The following is a 22180-nucleotide window of genomic DNA, read 5'->3' as shown; positions in this document are numbered from 1 at the left end:
TAAGCCATATCCCTCTAATACTTTGTAAAATGCAATTAGAACATAACTTGCCTTAAAAAAAAAAGAGTATAAACTAACAGGCCTATTAAAACACAGTTCTAATTATGATAATCATAATGAGGGTTTAAAAAAAAAAGTCTAAAATAAAAGATAATTTGCCTTAAAAGTACCTAACCCTACCTAATGGCTAAAATTGTCAGCAACAATCACATGGGCACTAAACAAAATGTTTTATACACATATATATATTTTGCATCATAAAAGGTTGACTTAGTTTCAAGGAATGTCTGTAAAGAATAATTATGATTTGATATTTGTAATGAAAACAAAGCACATCTTTTAATTGAAATTTATTAATAAAATACAGGGAACAAGATTGGTAGCATACAAGCATACACAAATAATAAACTCATGACAACAATGAGATTCCTAGAGAACAAGTTCATTTAGGATTTCTGTAGCCTTGTGATAAATAAAGGCAACAAAACAAAGACGTATTCCTGAAAACAAATTCACTAGTCTGTCTATCTTTGTCTTTGATTATAACACATTACATTTTTTTAAATTAAAAAAAAATACAATAAAATTTTTATAAGCAATTTATTAATTTAGTTAAAAAAAAAAACTCAGCATGTCCTTTCAGAAATCTATAACATAATCAAATGATTATTTTTAATGAATGCAATAAATTTAAAGTTATTAACATTTTTGTTTTCCTATTTTCCCCCTTTCATAACATCTGTACAAACTATCAAATAGACTACTCAATGAATGTTCTAAATATAAGAGTTGCGTCCTTAAGTCCACTATTATTTACAAGATCACTAGGAAATAAATGTGTCTAAACACATTGCAGTGATCACTAGAACTATACTTTTACATTGGTGTCTCCCAGTTTAGAAGAATTTACAAAGATGAAGCAAATGCTACATTGTTATCATTGTAGTCCTGTCCTGTACACTATGTCAACAGGTTAAAGCACTACACCAGCAACACTTCTTTTTATAAAGATTACAAATACATTATAATATTTACATAATTGGTCATCAACACCATCACACACTAAGACAAAGATAAACAAAAAATGTGCTGCATTGAAGAAATAAATAAATGTTACTCACTTCTGTACACACGATTTATTATACAAGACTCTAGTCAATGTACACATCTCAATATACACACTGAACACAAGGTTTGAAAGTGTACAGTTACATCCTGACTAATAAAGTATTGACGCAGTGTTTCCATAATGATTCCCTGCTTTGGAATAATTAGACCCACGTTTAGTCCCAAAAACAAATCATTCCTCTAAAAAAACGTAATAATAATAATACTCATACAGGAGTTTCAGGATACATTGGTAGATAAAGACTAAAAAGAACACCTGAAAAGTACAAAAGTGCAAAATAAACCATATTTTTAACCCTATTGCAAACAGGTTCTGTAAGGTTGTCATTGCTGGAAGTGGTAATGGATAGAAACACTCCACTGCTTCTACTATGGCTCAGATAATGGATCTGGTGGAACTGTTCCTACTGACAGGGACAAATATATGAGTGGCACCTAAACCAGTCAGTTTCAGGCAGGAGGGGCTCATTGGCTACCCACCTAGGTGAAACTCAACCCTCCACTCTCTTGCAGCTGCACCATGGATGGGAAAAATCAGGAGCTGGTAACTTGCAGCAGACAATTCAATGCCACTGATGTATCAGCACTTGTCATTCCTTTTGACACATCAGCTGAATGGAAAGGGGGTGACATTGTTTCAACCAAAGCTAATGCCCGGGCTTTCATGTCTATGAAATGAACCATAGTGGCTTTGTGACTAGAGGCCATATACATTGCAAGCAGAGCAAGTAAGTGTTCCAACCAACATTTCACTATCAGCTCTTGCTGCAAACACTGCATTTTTTCCCCCTAGTACATGTCTCATAGTGTACCTGAAATCTAGACATGAACAAATAAATCTTTAAATGATGTATGGCTGCCAAAAGAAATAATATAATGATAGTGCAAATCTAGCTTTAGACACCAGGGTTAGGTACATTTCCTAGAAGTAAGCCAGGATGTAACTGTACTAGAATTGGCATCATCCAAATATGGCACAGATTGCACAAGTGAGAAATATATTTGAACCAAATATGTACATTAAAAATGTATCAATTTTAAAACAATTGTTTCTTTAGTTGTATATATTGATAAAATAATGGATGTGAGGTCATGTAACAGAAATTGAAATAATTTGTACACAACTTTTATAAGTGTACTTCAAAACAAGAAGAAAATCAAAAGTGTTCAGACTTTTTGACACAAGACAGTCATGGGACAGATGAGGTAAAGGTTTGTGTAAGAATGAAGCCAAGATAAGAGACAGGGACCACAGTGTGACATGTCAGGAGCTCTTCATGTCATTTGGGAAAACTTTTCTGGACTAAAACAGGTTAAAACATTGAATACATTTAAACATATTTGCATTAGAACATATCCTACATTAAAACCTATCCTGCATTAACAGAAGTCTCAAGATCAAAATCCTTTGGGAAAAAAAAAAGATGTTTCAGAAAAAGATGCTGGAAAGTATTTTTTATAATCTTAATATGAACATTTCCTAAACAAATATAAAAACACTTCACAAGAATTCAAAACCAAAAATAGCAGCCCACTTAAAAGAACAAATCTTTAGACAGAATAACTGATGACATCTGCACCATTTTTTGGATCCTCCACACAATCATTTGAAAATACATAGAGGTTGAGGGGCATAATAATTGTCATTGACATTGAAAAATACAGAGATTTAAAGCGCTGAAATAGGAGACATGGGTAATGATAAAAGACATTCAAACAAGAGCATACAGCTTTCAACAAACATACTCAACACTACCTACATGTCAAGAGTTTCTCTCAAATCAATGATATCACTACTTTGAGGCAAGAAGTTTGTACAGACATTGGAGGGCAAGGTTTAAGAAACAAATTGAAAGTTAAACAAAACAAAAAGCAGTGAAATAAAAACTATCTCTCAAAATGTCATTAAAAAAACACGATAAATAATAATATATACACCAACATATCAATGCAGTGACTTGATATTTCATGATATTATGTCTTGAACAAAGAACAATAAATACAGCTGTAATATCACTTTTATGTCGCTGAAGAGTTGTGTGACGATGTTACTGGGACATCTGTGTAGAGTGTCAGAACCTGACCAGCTTCTGATAGCAAAGAGGCTCTTATTCCCATGTTGGTATTATGTGTGGTGGTAGCAGTCGAATCCCTGTTCCCTCTGGCATTGTTGGCTTCCCCAAGCTGGTTCTGGCTTGATTCAAGAAGGATGGGCACACTGGGAGGCTGGTTTGGTGCATTAGGGTCATGTAATGCAGGCACACCTATCCCACCAGTAATCCCAGCCACAGCAGCAGCACCTGTCTGTCCTGTCATCTGAAGGTTGTATTCAGCCGTTTCCATACGAAGAATATAAGGAATTATGTTGTCGATTTGAACAGAGCCAGTGAGAGCAGAAAAGAAAAGCTCTTCCATAATGGCTGGGACAAATGTTTTCAGAGGTATCAGCCGAAGCAGGAGTTGAGACACACGCTCAGAACTGCCTGGAGAGGAACATGCCAGAAGAAGTTCACGGCGACCCTTTTCTTGCAGACGAGTTATCAGTCTCTTGTCTCTGACATTAGGGTTGTCTGAAACATAACAGCAGACACAATGATGACACAAGGACCAGTAAACACGAAATAAGAGGAGGGCATATATTACAAGAAAACATGAGACTCAATAACCTCATCTAGCTAACACTTCCAAATAAGACCACAATACAAATATATTCATAATCTATCAGATTTGGTGGTCTCATTTGAAAATACCAAAGGCAACAGTCCTAAGTTTGAAAATAAAATGTCTGCATTTTTACCTGGAGCAAAGAGTACTAGAGATTTAAGATACGCATACTCTGCAGGGGATATGTTCAGACTTTGTGTATGACTGACGTAGTCCTGCAGACGTATAATATGTTCTATTACATTCTTGACCTTCTCTTGGTTACCATGATCTAGAAGAAAAGGTTACAATATTATCTCCAAGAAAATGAAAGATATGTTTAAACATAAAATAAAATTAATACTCTACTGTACGGTGAGTGGTGGACTACTTATGGAAAGTAAGAGAAAAACTAAATTCATTCCACTGGCGCTGTCTCCTTTCTCCGAAGGATCTTGAAAATCACATGACAAGAGAAAGTGTGCAGCACTGAGACCCTTGTGCGAACAGGTCTTTCCAGCATCTTCAAATTGTCAGATGATGCCTGTGCTGGCTCTGTCATGTTTGCCGGATGGAGGACAAACGCATCCCAAAAGTCATCCTCTATGAGCAACTTGCGACTGGCTCAAGAAAAACTGGTTGACCCATCTCTGTTGCGTGGATGTAATCAAACAAAACTTCAAAGCAGTGAATATTGATACTGACTATGCATGATTTAATTGTTATGTCTGCACAGGTTAGTTCCTGCTGTTAGTTACATTGTCACTAGCCATGGTTATTCTGCTCTCCTTTTGCACCAAAGAAGAGCAATGTTCAGTGATCCATCTTTTTGTCGTCTGAAATTCATCAAAGACTTTGAAGTACTGGCTCACCCTCCTTAGATTTCTGACCTTGCCCCATTGGACTTCCACTTGTTTAGTCCACTCAAAGAGGCATTAAGGGGCCGTAGATTTACATGAAGCAGTGAAAAAAATGGTGTTTCCCAACTCGCAGCTCAGCCAAAAACCTTCCTTAATGTGAGCTCTAAGAAGCACCAAGTGCATTGAAAAGCAAGGGGAGACTATGTTAAAAATTAATGTGCATGTACGTTTCCTATTTGTATTATGATTAAATTTTTAACCACATTGCAGATAATAATTTACTTACCCACTGTATGTATTATCATTTGTATTTGTTAATCCAACTTGTAAACACAGGTCTTATTCTAGTTTAGATTATTCTAAACTCTACAGAACTAAAACACTTAATTGTTGTTAACCCTAGCCCAAACAATCCACAAAATGTGCCTTTACCTCCCCGTTGTAAACTTGCTTGTAGATGGTTCAAGATGGCTGCCAACATAGTAGGCAAACACATGGTAGATGAACACTGGGCTAGTCCTAAGGTGAATAGCTCACTCCAACAAGATCTCACTAACGCTGTCTGGAGGTCAGCACTGTGGTGAGAAGTATCAAAAATACTTAGTAATTTGTCTGCCTTCATAGTGTAGTTGAATAAGGTTAAGCTTCGAGAAGTAGCCTGTAAAGTATGAACTTACTTGAGCTCTTGAAAGGCTGTGACTGAACGAGTCCAATGCATGGAGAGAAAGAGAAGACGTGAAGCACTTTCACAGATATAATGAATATTCAAATATGTGGGCATCGGAGATGGAGTTGTTAAAGTAAAAGCAAAGTTTCCTTCTGTTAATAAAGGACCTGGGGAGAATAAGAAAGACCACAAACTAGATTAAAGGACCAGGGGAGAATAAGAAAGACCACAAACTAGATTAAAAGGACCTGGGGAGAATAATCAAGACCACAAACTAGATTAAAGGACCTGGGGAGAATAAGAAAGACAACTAACTAGATTAAAGGACCTGGGGAGAATAAGAAAGACCACAAACTAGATTCAAGGGCCTGGGGAGAATAAGAAAGACCATAAACTGGATTAAAAGGACCTGGGGAGAATAAGAAAGACCACAAACTAGATTAAAGAACTTAGTGGGAATCAAGGCTGCAATAAAGATTAGTAAAAAAAAAAAAAAAAAAAGTTATCTAAGAGTAAGAACCGGACAATCACTAATGTATTTCTCATTACTGCATGGTTTAAAAGCCTTTTGTCTATCTAAAAAATAATTAATTAATTACCACAAATTGATTAAATAATTGTTTAATTTTTTGTATTCATTCATGTATTGTCACCGACTATGAATAATTGTGGAAAATTTCAACTTGATCTGAGAATGGAAAGTGGAAGAAAAAACGTGTTAAAGAATCCTCCACAGATGGAGTCAGTTAACAGAAGATATGTAAAAAATGATCAAGACCTTATAACTGTACAGCATTAAAGATATTTTCACAGCAATTTATTATTAAAAAAGTTCATTACCTTGAGTTTCTATGAGCATTGAATTTTCACCATCACTATTAGCAGATTGATCAAAACTATTTTCAGACAGAGATGACTGCTCTAGAACTCCCATCTGAATATCAAATAAATACACACCTTAAGTTTATTTATGTCAGAGATGTATGTAGACATCAGCAGAGCAGTAACCCCTCTCCTCAACAAATGTTTGATTTGAGAAACAATGGGGGCAAAGCATTCACATTGACTAACATCTCTTTTAGACTTGTATCAGCTATCAAATCTTAATAATATTTCAGCACTTTGATGGCTTTTAAGAAATCTGTTAAATTATATAATATATTTTACAATAACCAATCTTTCATCCTTAAATTTGCTAATAAAATATCCTATATTTTATCTAGTTCTATATTTATACATACAAAACAAAGAAAAATGTGTAAATGTTCAGAAATGATTTATAAAAACAATTTAATAAGGTAGGGATATGTTTCTTTGTCGTTGGTATTCTAAATTCCAGATTAAATAAAAATCTCTTTCTGTGTGGTGAAAATGTTAAAATGGGTGTCATATGGCAGCATAATAACAACTATTTTTACCAAAAAAAAAGTGTGGCGACTATATGAGCTGGACAAGGAAATCCAAGAATCCTAACTTTCCTTGTCAATTCTCTTGATAACAATTTGCAAGCACTAATAACATTATGTATATAAATGTATGTTGTCACTAGTTTTAGATATTTCCCTTGTCAAGGGAACTAAACTGTGTTGTACATGTTATGTAAATAAATAATTCCTGTCCTCATTGTTGGTGCTATTTGATGAGTTTATGTAAAACTTACAATCATTTTATAACATAACTAGATAGTAACATAAAGCTATTGGCTATAGTTATTTTTATTTTATAATGGTGTTCTTTAAAGAAATATAGCTCAATTATTATTACTTTTATAGTGAACACAGAGTTATCCAAGTAAGATATTGGTCGCTAATTAAGAGATTGAAAGCGAGACGGTTCCACGACATTTCGTTCACGACTTTTCGTTAACCAGACATTTCGTTCACCCGACAATTCGTTCACGTGACATATTGCTCACGGACTATTCGCTCACAGACAACTTGTTCACAGGCAGTTGCTTCACGCGACTATTCGTTCACGGCACGGACAAATTGTTCACAGACAAATCGTTCACTGGATAGTAACATAGCATTAATTTTATATATTTTCGTTGCGTGTTTAATTTATTTACATTAAAACTTTTGTAGCTATTATTGCCTAATGCAAAAAATTTCTAGAGATCAGGTCTAATCCGAGTTTATTTAATTTCGTTGTTGTTGTTAATATTTGTTAATGAGGACAGTATGTGATAAAAATTATACTTAAAATAAAAAAAATAAAATAGAGATCTTACAAGCTAGCTGAAAAATGTAAATGGGCCCTCACTTTACTATAGGTAACATTTTTACTTTCACCTTTAATATATCTTTACACCCCCCTCTTTTTTTTTCATCTACCTGGAATCTACCCATTCATCTGGCTACTCTAGTTAACACCTAGTTGAGTGCTAGACAGACTGGCTCCTCTGGAAGTAATAAAACTTTATTGGCCTATACACATGTTTAATCTGTTAACATTGAAAATATCTACTAGACACTATAGTATAGTACTTTCCATCAAGTTTAAAAAGAAGTTTTATTTTATTTTTATTTTAGTTAACTTGTTTCTATATGTGACCACCCATCGGTAGACTAATTTGATTGCTTGGACTTCAATAACAATTTTATTGAAACAATTTTATTTTGTTGTATTGCGATAAATTATAATTTTTTGATAGGGAACCAAAATATTTCCTAGTGTTGTACATGTAATTAGTTTTTTTTTTCTGAGATGTCTTAATTGATAAGTATTAACCTTAGATCTGTATCTAGTATGTGACGTTCAGAGTTGAACAGTGAAACCATATATTGTACCAAATCTAGTACCATTGTTTATAAGCTAAATTATCTCTCTGAGCTAGTCAGGAAAACCAGCGACTTGGCAGAATGCATGACGCGTAGGACGTAATCATCTTCTTTTTGAAGAAACGTCTGTATTATGTAAGATAAGATTTGTTTTTGTAATAAAGATATCAATAAAATGGGTATGTTAATTAAACATCTGGACCGCTATTAAGAAGATAAGCAAATATGGGTAGGTCGAACAAGACTACATGGCGGACGTGAGTGTCAAAGAAGGCCTACATGTTGAAAGTAAAAATGTTACCTAGAGTAAAGTGAGGACCCATTTAAATGTTTCAGCTTGCTTGTAAGATCTCTTTTTTCTTTTCAGTATAATTTTTTATCACATACTGTCCTCGTTAACAAAATATTAACAACAAACAAACAAAAATTAACAAAGAATTTCTGATCAGGCCCGATCTCTAGCAATTTTTTGTTTTTGGAAATATCCAGTGAACAATTTGTCTGTGAACAATTTGTCTGTGAACGAATTGATAGTGAACGATTTGTCGTGAACCAACTGTCGGTGAACAAGTTGTCTGTGAGCGAATAGTCCGTGAGCGAATAGTCCGTGAGCGAATAGTCGTATGAACGAAAAGTCGTGAACGATTTGTCAGTGAACGAAATGTCAGTGAATGAATTGTCGTGTCCCCAAGCGAGACTAGTGGTCTGCTGAGATAGAAAATATAATAGCCACATTGTTTGTGTGTGTAGAATAAGAAAATATAGTAGCCACATTGTTTGTGTGTGTGGAATAAGAAAATATAATAGCCACATTGTCTGTGTGGAATAAGAAAATATAATAACCGTATTGTTTGTGTGGAATAAGAAAATATAATAACTGTATTGTTTGTGTGGAATAAGAAAATATAATAACCATATTGTTTGTGTGGAATAAGAAAATATAATAACCATATTGTTTGTGTGGAATAAGAAAATATAATAGCCATATTGTTTGTCTGTTTGGAATAAGAAAATATAAATGCCACATTGTCTGTGTGGAATAAGAAAATATAATAGCCATATTGTTTGTGTGGAATAAGAAAATATAATAGCCATATTGTTTGTCTGTGTGGAATACATTTAAAAGTAATATAGTGAGAATATAGTACAAGCACTGTTAATTAATGTATAAATAAGGTTTGACATAATTGGAAAAGTATCTCAAAATATTTTAAGGTTTATGTTTATTATTCATTTTTGTTAGTCTACGAAATGAAAGGTATACTGTAATTGGAAGATTCAGGTTGTCACACATATCAAAATGTAATCATAAAAGTTTCTAAATCTATAGAAAATCATAATAAAAAAATAAACAGAGAACACATGTAATTCATTAAATAACAAGACATTATAATCAAAAGGCCACATATTTACAAATGATATTACATAGATATTTTCTAAATACATAGAACAGAAAAGAAAATTATGTTATTCTCTGAAGGAAGGTCTGTAAATGATAAGATAAGATAATAATATTGATTAGATATTTTATTTTTCGGTCATTTTTATTTACTTTCTATTTCCAGATTTAACTAAATAATGACATTAAAGAAAAAAAGTGAATGTGCATTTAGGTCGCTGATAAGAAACTAGATATTTTTTTCTTATTTTGATACTTTTCTATGTCAAGATGTGTCAGACAGCGAGACTAAAGAACTAAATTATACCTGACTTCTGATAGTTAAGCTTTGACTAATGTTTAATTCAAGCACTGTCCTCTCAAAATAAAGAAGAAACATTTTTCTGTCAGACATTTTCAAATTAAGATCTAATTTTGCTATATTTGTTCTGTTTCATTTTAACTAGACCTTGTTTAGGTTAGAGCTGATAAGAGAAATAGCCGTTACTCACATGGCTTTGTGGACTATGAACTGATTTGGCCAAGTTGTCAAATGCTCTTGCTGCTGACTCTAAGGTATTGTGTCTGACATCACCATTGTTGTGAGGAGAACCCATTGGGGCAGCAGAGAAATCATCAAGAGTGACTTCCTCCTTACCCATGGTGGCTAAAGTTGTGACTACACTAGCTAGTGTGGACAAGTCTGTCAACAAAGAACATAGTTTGTACAATCAATTTGTAAATTTGTCAAGCTTTAGTTTGTATTAATATATTTTATTTTACACATGCAACATTTAGTCAAAATACAGACTCATTTCTGTTCATTTCTTTCTAGACATAACAAATATACAAAATACAAGACAATTAGTTTTTCTATTTTATAAAATATAAACTTTCTGCTTTTGCATTTGTAAACTATTTTAAAACAATTACCTTCTAGAAATGAGTGATGCTAAAGTTTAATTGATACTATCTATAGTCACTAAACAACATGTATGTATCTGCATGCAAAGTGTTTGACAAATGTTGGTGTCAACAAGACCCTAACATAAAGTAACAAGTTTTGGTATTATTTATCTCACTGACTAAAAAAAAGTTCCATATATATATATATATATATATATATACACTTTTTTTTCTGAGAGTTTACAAATTTTCATTGTTTGTGTAAGTTTAGAACTGTCATTCCATTTGAGGCTCTTTGGACAGATATTAATAGTTAATTTTAAACCAGATTTTACACTGCTTTCATACCAGTTAGATTGTTTTCAATTGTTTTCAAGAATGTGTTTTCAATGGCTTAGCTAAGTTCATACAACATACAGATTGAGTAAGATGTGACAACACAGGCTTATCTGATTTTTGGCTAAGAACTCAATGTGTTTTAATGACTTTGTTAAGTTCACACAGCATGCAGATGAATAATGTGTGACAAGACAATTAATGACATATCTAATTTTTGCTTTTAGTAACTACAAAATAACTAGAAAAGTAAAAAAAAAAGCTTCACCCATCTTTCAATTAGAGACATAGCTAATACATTTTAGGTTTACATATTTTCCCCCTTTTTTTCATAATATTTAAACTTTTCCCCAATAATGATATATCATCAGCAATTCAATTGACATATATCAAATCAGTAATTTAATTCATCTCCATCACTCAATAGACAGTAGTGGAAGATTCCCACATCTTCAGATAGATATTGGGCTCTAAATGGGGAAGTAAAGTAAGTTGATTGACTACATAATGCCAATGTTAATTGTTAGCTGTAGAAACAAGTCAACTATCCATCATAGGATTGTTAGCTGCAGAAACATGTCAACTAACCACCATGTCATTGTTAGCTGCAGAAACATATCAACTAACCATCATGTCATTGTTAGCTGCAGAAACATATCAACTAACCACCATGTCATTGTTAGCTGCAGAAACATGTCAACTAACCACCATGTCATTGTTAGCTGCAGAAACATATCAACTAACCACCATGTCATTGTTAGCCGCAGAAACATATCAACTAACCACCATGTCATTGTTAGCTGCAGAAACATATCAACTAACCATTATGTCATTGTTAGCTGCAGAAACATGTCAACTAACCACCATGTCATTGTTAGCTGCAGAAACATATCAACTAACCACCATGTCATTGTTAGCTGCAGAAACATATCAACTAACCACCATGTCATTGTTAGCTGCAGAAACATATCAACTAACCACCATGTCATTGTTAGCTGCAGAAACATATCAACTAACCATCATGTCATTGTTAGCTGCAGAAACATATCAACTAACCACCATGTCATTGTTAGCTACAGAAACATATCAACTAACCACCATGTCATTGTTAGCTGCAGAAACATGTCAACTAACCACCATGTCATTGTTAGCTGCAGAAACATATCAACTAACCACTATGAGATTGTTAGCTTTAGAAACATATCAACTAACCGCAATGGGATTGTTAGCTGCAGAAACATGTCAACTAACCACCATGTCATTGTTAGCTGCAGAAACATGTCAACTAACCACTATGAGATTGTTAGCTTTAGAAACATATCAACTAACCGCAATGGGATTGTTAGCTGCAGAAACATGTCAACTAACCATCATATAGGATTGGTACTCAAAGGGAAATTTTATACATTTCTTTTATCACTAAATGTTTTTTTTTAAACATGTCATATTCATGGTTACCTTTAATACTCTAATTAAAACAGAACAATGATTTGGAATTTTTAAAATAACAAAATAATTAAATTGTTAAGTATAAAAGATGTAAGCATATCTCAACATACAACTTATGACCAATGCAAGCATAGAATATAAACTGTAATATGGAGGTAACAAAATTGTTTTGATTATATTCACATTTATTCTTCACCTTATGTATGACAGGAAATATATCTACAAATACAGAAATATGCTAAAGATTGCTTTTGAAATTGTACTTTTTGAATTTTGACTTTAAGAAGGAGAGAAACTCTAGCAGGCTCAAATTTAGCTTCACAAAAAACAAAATGTATCTGGCTCATGGGCACTTTGTGATACGTTGAGGACAGACACAATTATTTCCTATCAAATTAAACAAATTTAAATGCAGAGTTTCCCTTGAGATGAAGATTGTAGTCATCACTGTGCTATGATCAGTCAGCATTAATGATTTTTTGAAATAATATTTTTAACTAACAAAGGCCAAGTTTATATTGTTAAAAAAAACAACTTCTGAATATGATTATGTGACTATGACAACTACAACATTCTAGCTTTCAAGGGAAAGAATGAGTTCAAACAACAACCAACAAATAACATTAAAAAGCACCTATTAAAAGCCAAGGGAAGCTATCTAGTGAGTGAAACTAGAAATGTGAGTTTGATTACCTTCAGTGTTGTTAACTGTACACACTACATCTGCAAGTGTTGCCAGAGCTGATAATATAAAGTTAGCAAGACTAAAACCAAATACAAGGGAGACCAAGCTTAGCAAAGCACAAACCAAAATAAGAACAGAGAAAGAAAAACAAAAATATGACAAGAAAAGGGATTTAACTCTGTCATTTGATAATATTGAATCCATTGAATATATTTTTTGTGATAATAATGATTACACTATTAGTTTAATGTTAGAAATGGGGGTCATCTTGTTTGACAGTAAAATATATCAATTTCTTCTGTTTTTTTCATCTGTAAGTGTATATGGCAAAAAATATATGTAAATAAAAAATCCAATGATCCAATAAGAATCAAAAGTTCTTTTTTTTTTTTTAAATTGATAAGCAGAACAAAAAAAAAATACTACTTTAAAACTATCCAAAGATCTAAAATTTAAAAGTCAACATTCATGCTTCATATTGATTTGTTTTGGATTCATTACCTATGTATCATCTGTTAAGGAAAAGGATAAAAGGGGCAATACACTTATTTGAGAAAACATGACAGACAACAGCACTACAGTCAAACACTTTGTTATATCACTAGCCACTGGGCAATTGGTTGTTATTATTACATAGTAGGCCATTATTATAAATCTCTTCATTTTCTAGACAATCAATCTGTACATTTGTCTAGCTCTGTACATTTGTCTAGCTCTGTACATTTGTCTAGCTCTGTACATTTGTCTAGCTCTAGACATTTTCTTCAGGCTAGCAAAATGTCCTCCCACTAAAGACCAAGAGATAAGAGGGAGGTTCCATGGTCAATGGTGCTGTGCACCAGCACCAAGAGATAAGAGGGAGGTTCCATGGTCAATGTTGCTGTGCACCAGCACCAAGAGATAAGAGGGAGGTTCCATGGTCAATGTTGCTGTGCACCAGCACCAAGAAGGATAAGAGAAAGCCAAATTAAAAAACAAACACCGGATTTGATATAACTCAGTTTGACTGCAGGAAATAATATCAAGCAAATTAGCACAAGAAAAGCAAAGTTTGACATAAATGTTAATTACAAGTACTGTGAGACCTGTGTTAGAATGATCATAAAGTGAATCATGTCTATTAGAAACTTCCATGCCAATGAGAGGAATTAGTCAGTCATTCCATGCAATTAAAAGAGATGAAAATTAATAAAATACAATTTTTTTTTGTCTTTTGATAGCAATGCATTCAACGTTTCTTTTGTTATGAGAAATTAAAAGATTTTTTTTTTGTATTAAATTGAAATATTCTTTAAAAGCAATTGATTAATGAATTTGTATGTTTGAAATTCTCTATTCTAAAAAAATATATTCATGGATTTAATGTATGAAATAATGATGTAGTCCATTAAAAAAATAAGGGGTAATTCCTTCAAGTAACTCACTTTAGCATGCATAATCATAATGCTTATTTCTAGGTTGTCCAGGATAAAATCCATTTTGGCAAACATAATGCCATTAGGTTGTTTGGTTCTAAATCCATGCTTTTGTGTATGTATATGGCTGATAAAAATTAAATAGCTAACAAATATGCCGTTCTATGGACTTGCTCTGACCTTTCATTGAAAAGTTACATGGGAATAATGAACTATCTACAAACCTTCAATGGCCAAGTTTGTCAGCACTGGAAATAATAACAAAGTCTTCATTTTCACTGACATTATTTTTTGTTTTCTTAGGTAATAACAAAAACTTATCTAATAAAATATTTTCTTCATATAATATATTGGTGGGCAGAAGCAAGTTTAGATTGAGTCATCAAAGGGTGATAATAGCATACAAGAAAATAATGTGTCTGTCCCCAAGCACCAATAAAGGCACTAGAACAAAACATGTTTAATGATCAGTTTACATACAGGTGCATTTAGGGATAGTGCCCATGTGTAGTGTGTAAGCAAATTACCTTCAGTGTTGCTGACTGTGCTGACAACATTGGCTAAGGTGGTCAGATCTAAACATAGAAGCACACAATCCAATGAAAAAAAAACAAAAAACTCAGTGCGTAATACATGCCTATAGAGAACACAACTAAATAGTCACGATAGTTCTAACATGTAGCTAGCTCAATAAACAATTTTCACCTGGCAATATGGTTTGAGACATATTTAAAAAGATACAAATAATGCCTCTTCTTAAGAACTGAGATTTATATTTGGACATAATTTATCAAAGGTCTAAGTGTCTGTTGTTGATTGCATAGAAAAACTTTTTAAAATGTATTTTTCAATGTCTATGTCATGCAATTTTATCAATGCAAATCTTAGAATTAGAAAGAAAAAAAATGTTCTTGATAAAAATTGCCCAAACTATTTATCGTTGGTCTATTGTATATCTTGTAGCATTAGCAGAGTGTAAGTATGTTATGTAAGTAATGATGACTACAAAAGTAAAACTATAAAAATGAAATCAAACCCAACTGTGAAAACTCATCTACCCAAGTTACAAAAAAACATTAAAGTTACAAAACATGAAGGATAAGGTGAGATAAAAATACCCATGCACAAGAAATATGAAGATAAACATCCACAAATAATAAAGTCACTTGAAAAACTACTCCTTTCCTATTTAAATAATCAGGTGATTATTACGCACTGTACTAAATTTATTTTGGAGAACTAACCTGTATTAATGGTAGAACTAGGAGACATCTGAGAGCTCAGTACCACCATGCCCTGATCTGTATGCACTACACGTTCTTGAAGGTTAGCCAATAGACTACCGTACTTGGGATCATCTAAAGGCTGTTGAAATGATCAATCTGGTTACATTATCACTAAAATGTCTGTTCTTACAAATGAAGTTTAACTCCCCAAATTGAATAGAACAAAGAATCAATCATGACAATATACCTTAGGACTGAAAGTTGGAATAGCAGCCGATGGACTGTTAAAATCTTTTCTGATATATATACGCTGTGTAGATGTGGCCACTGTACCAGGTATTTTATCTCTCTGGTCACTTGGACGACGTTCTTGTTGTACAGCTGTTGAAAAAAAGATCATTGAATGTAGATAGAAAGTGTTGATACATAAGAGTAAAGTACCCCTTTCAGACCTTGCAATCTATAGGGCAGATGATGTAAAAGTCATCTGTTTCTATGGCTGTTAAAGAGGGTTTCATGTGGCCAGAACAACGTCTAACCACATTTACTTTCCACACCTACTGTCAGGTATCTATTAGATTTGGGTGGACTCAGGGGTGTCTCAAAAATCCTGAAATTCAAAATCCGTCTTCAACAACATTCAAGTCCAAGATCCCTTAGTTCAGAAGCCAAACTCCAATAAGCCAAATAGAACTTATCATTTATTTTAAGACTGATGTCATGACCTGAGCATAATGCATTTAGTTTTGTCTAGATCACTTTGTTATGAGATTATCTTCAAGTTGTCTCTATAAAATGACTAAATTAAAGGAAAATGTTTCAATCACTCACATTCTGACCTCATCCCCACAGCCAGGCACTTCTGAAGTCGACAATACTGACATCGATTACGATGAAGTTTGGTCACCGGACAATCTCTTGCCCCCCGACAAGCATAACCTAACTGTTTCCTGATTGAACGTTTGAAAAAACCTTTACAGCCTTCACAACTAATTGCACCATAATGTCGACCTGCAAGTAAGCAAAATAAACATAAAAAAGATTTATGTCAAAGGTATTACAATAAAAAAAGAATCTTAATTTATTAATATATATTCAAACAGCAGATGAACATTTTTTTCTTTTATCTGTAAATCTATCATATACTTTAGAAATAGATTACTGTGACTTGAAACAAATTATCAAAAAGAAAAAACAAGAAAAACAAAACTGAAACAAAAAATAAACTATTTCATTGTCAATGTTTTCATCATCTAAAAAAGAAAAGGTCATTAGTAAAATGGCATTCTTATTTATAGCTCTTTTTATACAACACTCTGTGCGACAATGTACCTGATGCCCTGTCTCCACACACCACACAAGGTTCATATTTCTGTTCAAACTGCATCTTTTGTGTCACACGATCTTGAACTTGTCTTTGCTCTTCTCGCAAACGCTCAATGCGCTGAGCATGTTGAAGTTCCTAACACAAATTTAGTTCAATTAGATCACAAGTTAAAAGCATGTCATTTTTGTTTAAAACTGCAATGTGCAGTAAAAATGTCTGATGTCAAAAACTCCTAGTGAAGAAAAGAACAAATGCTATGTGCCTACTTTTAATTTTGATGCCCAATCCACCTGTTGCAGTGAGCCAGTGGGCACTTGAACAACTTGAGTGTTGCCTTCTTTAAGTCTCAAAGTTAAATCTGATCCAGACATGACAACCTGACCACCATTGGACATGCTGCCACCCTGTAGTAAGTATGTGATTCCCTGATCACTCATCTAGATCAAATAGTTGGAATGGAAAAAAAATTATTTCAATAGACATCAATACATACATGAAACCAATTCTTCAATATTAATATTCATTTACAATATGAAAAAAAAAAATGCACGAGAACTTATAAAACTATGTTTATTTTGTTTCAACACTATGGAGAATTAGACTGACCTGCTTTACCTATCTAATATGAATGTGTGCATGTATCAGACTGGTACAGATGGTGAGTCTAATTGTCCAGAGTTAAATAAAATAAACAATGTTATTTTAAACTGTAATAATATAATTTCAAAAGCAATAATATATATATATGAGTGCATGAGTATCCGAATGGACTGCTTACATTCTGTGAAGGGGAAGACAAAGACATAAGACCACCCTGTGTTAATGTTATTGGAAGAGTCACAGATCCTGAAGTCATTACATGAATCATTTCTGTACCATCCATCACTGCTGCTGCAGCTGCTTCAATTTCTGAGTTTAATTCCTTTTTGGTTTCCACAGAGGCTCCCTCCTCCATGGTTGCCAGAGACAAGTGTTAGAAATACACAACATATAACACAGACTGTAGATCTCACCTGAGAACAGACACACAATTATAAATGTGAAAAATGTTTTATTACCCATGTAAAGGTCATTTTCTTAGATTATTTGGTTCTAGTAATTAGCCTGGCTGTGACAACAGTTCCCCGAACCCAATATCTGAGCTACAAGTAAAGGCCAGAAGTTGGACTTTTTGTCAAAATCTACTTCAGATGCATGCCATTGGAAGCACTTTATAGGCAAGTAACTGGCACCTAAACCAGTAAGCTTTGGACAGGAGGGGCTCATTAGCCTTAGCTGGCTATGCATCTAGGAGAAGGAAAACTCTGAATTCAAACTTCTGCTACCTTGCTTCTATTCCCAAACATGGAAAGGCTTCAGGAGTCAACCCTGAGAAAAAAATCAGGAGCCTTTGGTAGCTTTAAGTACATAGTTCTACACCCTGGCAGAGCCTGCACGCCACTGATTCCAAACCATTATTGGGACTTGTCATTCCTTTAGTTAAATCAGCTACATGGAGAGGGGAGAACTGCAACATTTTTCTGACCATAGCTAATGCCCAGGCATTCATCTCATTTCTATAAGATTATCCATTGGATAGTTGTTTCAAGACTGAAGGAGACCATAGTAATTAGATATTTGCTGTAGTATAGTATAGTCCTTTTGTGACAATTCACTCTTATTACTAAAGAATATATATATATATAGCTTTTTTAAAAATTAGACTGTTTTTTATTTGTAATTGGGGAGAGGGGTTCAAAAGGATTATGTACCAATACTACGCTAGATATTGTTTATAAATAAAAAGACTATACTGCTCTTTATAGTCAACAATCTACAGAACAGTATGCCTGTGTGAATGTTGCTTGGTAGGGACTTAGACTTTGAAGAGGCCTTAAGACACTAAACTTAATGTCAATAACTCAATTTGGAAATGAACAGTTAGACTGATGCTCATATCAATGGCTGATGCTAGAGTGTGCATGTGGGTGTGTGTCTTTCTCCTACTAAAATGTAAACTGCTTAATAAATCTTTTTCTTCTAATTTAGGTACTAGCACCAGATTCCATTGTGATCTTAAAACATGGTTGACACCAGCAACCATTTCATGTTCAGGTTTTACAGAAATGAATTTAAGCTTGTCATAAGAAAATAAGTTGTTTCTTAAAATGGCATTTTTATGACATTTCCTACAGATTATCTTTGAAAAAAAAAGTTCAACAAACTATTGAAAAAACATTTTTATATCTCTGTAATTTCTGAGATATTTTTATATGGAAAATGGGTAATTTTCAAATATCAAGAAAAAAAAAATTAATTAGCACCCATATATATATAAAGACCTACAAAATTGATCCAACTTTGTTATGATACCATATTTATTATTTTTTAAATGAGACAACCCTTTAAGAACTCCCACAAAATATAAACCACCAAATAAATAAAATAAAAATAGAAGTAAATTATACTTAAAAAATTGAATGCTGTACTCTGTACTTTTTTAAAACACTTATACTTATATGCTAATATAATAAACACATGTTTCCATGACTGTAAGAGTATATGGCTGTTCTTTTGGGATGTTGAGCCATAGGGACCTAAGTAGCTAACCCACTAACTGTAAATGTAGATCTAAAAAATTTAAAATATAATATACTTTAATAGGACTAAATCTAAAGCCTAATTGGAAGATCTATACATTTTGTGATTTAGTCTAGAGTTCTATAACTAGATCAATTCTTAAGATTTTTCTTCTTTTGGAAACTTGACAATGGGAAGACTATCTTTATATGACCAATCCTAGCAAACTTAAACTTTTTCATGGTTTATTATAATATTTTAATTTTCTTTACAACTTTTAAATTCAAACTCTTCTTTTGAAACTGTTCATTTTGATAATACTTTTGTATATATGTATTCAATATTCACATTCGAAAATAAAATTGCTCCATTTATTTTAATATTTCTCTGTCACAGGATGTCAGGGCACTTTGGACAAACATACAATATTTGACAATATCAATTATTTTTGAACTAATATCATAATGCTAGCATAATAGTTTGGTGTTGTTGGAAATCATATTTCATCCTCTTTCATTCTATTACACATTTATTGGTAAAGGATTTTGTAGTGGACTACCTATTCTAATGTAAGACCTAACCTAGGACTAGGATCCAGATATAAAAACAAAAGGTATAGATCTAGTAAAACTAGTTAGAGATTAGATAGAATAGATAGATATACAGTTATAGATTTAGGCCAATTTCTACCGATATAAATATTATAAAATTATTTTTTTTTAAAGAAGCTGAAGTATTTAACTGGTTTAAGATATCAATCTCTATGTATTTATTTGTTTTCATACAACAGGAGAACTTTAATTTTTTAAAAATCTTCTTTAAAAACTCTTTTGAAAAGCGCAACAGTTCAGTGACCGATAAATTTGCATAAAATATGCTAGCGACCTAGATCTATTTTGCTGACCGTGAGCTAAAGGACAAAGGTTGAAGGAGATCGATAATATCGGGAGAGGTTCAAATACATCTACAATTGTAGTTGAATAATACCTGCTAAAATTTAAATTAATTAATTGTGTCAGAGTGGTATTGAAACAGTCGAAACATATGAAATAACAAAAATTAAGTGTTGCTTTTAAACCTAATTTATAAATACAAACATTCAAAGGTCACGCACTTAAACCCATGTGGCGAATGAGGCGGGGGTTATGTTTACGAATGGCCTCGGCTTGATTTGCCAAAATAGCAACACTTCCTGCCTTTTCAGCCGGCATAAAGGCGCTAATTTATCGGTTGAAAGATTCAATTAAACATTAAAAAACAGAAAAGAAAAGGTGGAAAGCGTTTGGTACATCTAATAAGCGAAAACTTAAAACATTTATTAACAATCCGTTAGAAAATTTATACGCGCGAGCAAGAGATGATGAGACTTGGAATGGCGGCTCTCTTGAACCCAGCAAGACTATTATTTATAAAACATGCCGTTACCGTAAAAATACCAATTGAAGCGATTTAATGCTAAAATTGATACAAACGGTTAGATAATAAACTTACCCAAGACTAAATGTGTAATAAAATACAATAGTTTTTTTTGTCAAAATATGTTGTGTCCTCGTAGTCTGTAAATAAAGGTCAGAGGTTGTGACCCAAGATTTAGAGAGACGCAGGAGAAGTTAGGCATTTGATAGGCCAAAATGTCCTGTTCTCACAAATTCTTGCGAGATTTGAAAATGCGCAATTTTACATTGGCCGGAAGTCTTCTGAAAACAAAAATAGTAACACAAAATCGAAAGTAAAAGTGTAAGTCGATGTAGATCTACTACTACTACTAAAATTTTGAGAGTAATCTATAGAATCTATTCTAGGCTGTCTAGGTCTAGATCTAATAAAGAGACCATTGAAAAAAAATGTACACTGAATTTGAATAGTAGATCATAAGATGATTTGATAGATTATCATAGTCATAGATCATTAGATTAGAATTAGCTGTCAGATGAGTAGAGTTAGAGTACTCAGACTACTCAGACTCAGAACTCAGAGAGAGTCACAGTAGACTCTGTCTCTGAGTAGATGAGTAGCAGTAGATCACCATGATGCCATGACATGACATGATCATGACTTCATGAGTCGAATTTAGAAAGAAAGATAGATTTTAGATAGACCTAGATTCTGACAGATTTAGACTCTAGTCTACTACTACTACTACTAGTGACACACTAGTGTACTAGTAGTTTAAAGTTAAAGTTAAAAGTAGATCTAGACTAGACTCTAGTTAGTAGTACTAGGACTAGTGACACTAGTGTAGTATTGTATAGATAGTAGATCATCATTATCTATCATCATAGAATCTGTATTTCATGATTAGTATTGATTAGCAATAGATCAGATGTGACAATGACATGTACCATGTGTTGAATGTTTGTGTTTTTTGTTTATAATAAATTTCTAATACAGATGATCTTTTGTAGTATAGTTACATACTAACATAGTATATACTAGTCTATAGTTACTAGTACAGGTTAGGATAGCCATTCTTGCCTAAATTAGTAAATAGCTGAATCCACTATGTCAACTATGTGACTATATTAGTATATTCTCTCTATATAAATCTAGATCTATCTAGTATCTAGTAGGTCTACTTTAAGTCTAGATTACTCTAGATCTAGGGCGTCTAGGCATTTAACTTCATTCAATGTACCAAGCTCACTACAAACATTTGCCCATTTATTCTCTATAAAAAAAAACAACAAAAAAACAAATACATAATATTTAAGATCATTAACATTGATGTCCAAAACTGGCTGTTTGAAAAAAATTTTGTTAAGAAAATCTTAAGAGGTAGAGGTAAAGTCATCTTGGTAACATAGGAAAAATCAACAACCTG

General features: G+C 32.9%; 2 protein-coding genes across 10 annotated transcripts in view; one reads left to right on the top strand and one right to left on the bottom strand.

Annotated features, from left to right (window-relative positions):
• Positions 1 to 333: 333 nt before the first annotated feature.
• On the bottom strand, positions 334 to 20982 carry LOC106066152 (orphan steroid hormone receptor 2-like). 6 transcript variants are annotated; one of them, XM_013225112.2, is made up of 16 exons: positions 20851 to 20982; positions 17579 to 17813; positions 17067 to 17237; positions 16806 to 16935; positions 16305 to 16484; positions 15721 to 15854; positions 15492 to 15612; positions 14775 to 14822; positions 14472 to 14495; positions 12841 to 12888; positions 9969 to 10159; positions 6139 to 6232; positions 5309 to 5465; positions 5064 to 5206; positions 3926 to 4063; positions 334 to 3698 (listed from the first exon to the last, which is right to left on the bottom strand). In XM_013225112.2, exons 2-16 carry the CDS (start codon positions 17753 to 17755, stop codon positions 3148 to 3150), a joined length of 2307 nt encoding a protein of 768 aa, XP_013080566.2. In that variant the 5' UTR covers positions 17756 to 17813; positions 20851 to 20982; the 3' UTR covers positions 334 to 3147. The 6 variants fall into 6 exon arrangements, with proteins under 6 accessions (XP_013080566.2, XP_055884175.1, XP_055884176.1 ...); XM_056028200.1 differs by lacking the exon at positions 20851 to 20982 and adding an exon at positions 20474 to 20595; XM_056028201.1 differs by lacking the exon at positions 12841 to 12888.
• LOC106051463 (EGF domain-specific O-linked N-acetylglucosamine transferase-like) overlaps positions 20964 to 22180 on the top strand; it is a 31396-nt gene continuing 30179 nt past the window's right edge. The window contains exon 1 of one of the 4 annotated variants that reach the window (XM_056028204.1): positions 20964 to 21096. The gene's annotated coding sequence lies outside the window, so the exon portion shown is untranslated. Of the gene's footprint in view, positions 21206 to 22180 lie in introns of all 4 variants that reach the window. The other 3 variants (XM_056028202.1, XM_056028206.1, XM_056028203.1) reach the window with 3 other exon arrangements.

The sequence above is a fragment of the Biomphalaria glabrata genome, chromosome 4, assembly GCF_947242115.1.
Source record: "Biomphalaria glabrata chromosome 4, xgBioGlab47.1, whole genome shotgun sequence".
Classification (NCBI taxonomy): Eukaryota; Metazoa; Mollusca; class Gastropoda; family Planorbidae; genus Biomphalaria; species Biomphalaria glabrata.
Note: the sequence above shows the minus strand (reverse complement) of the source record. Positions and strands in the feature narration are given on the sequence as shown.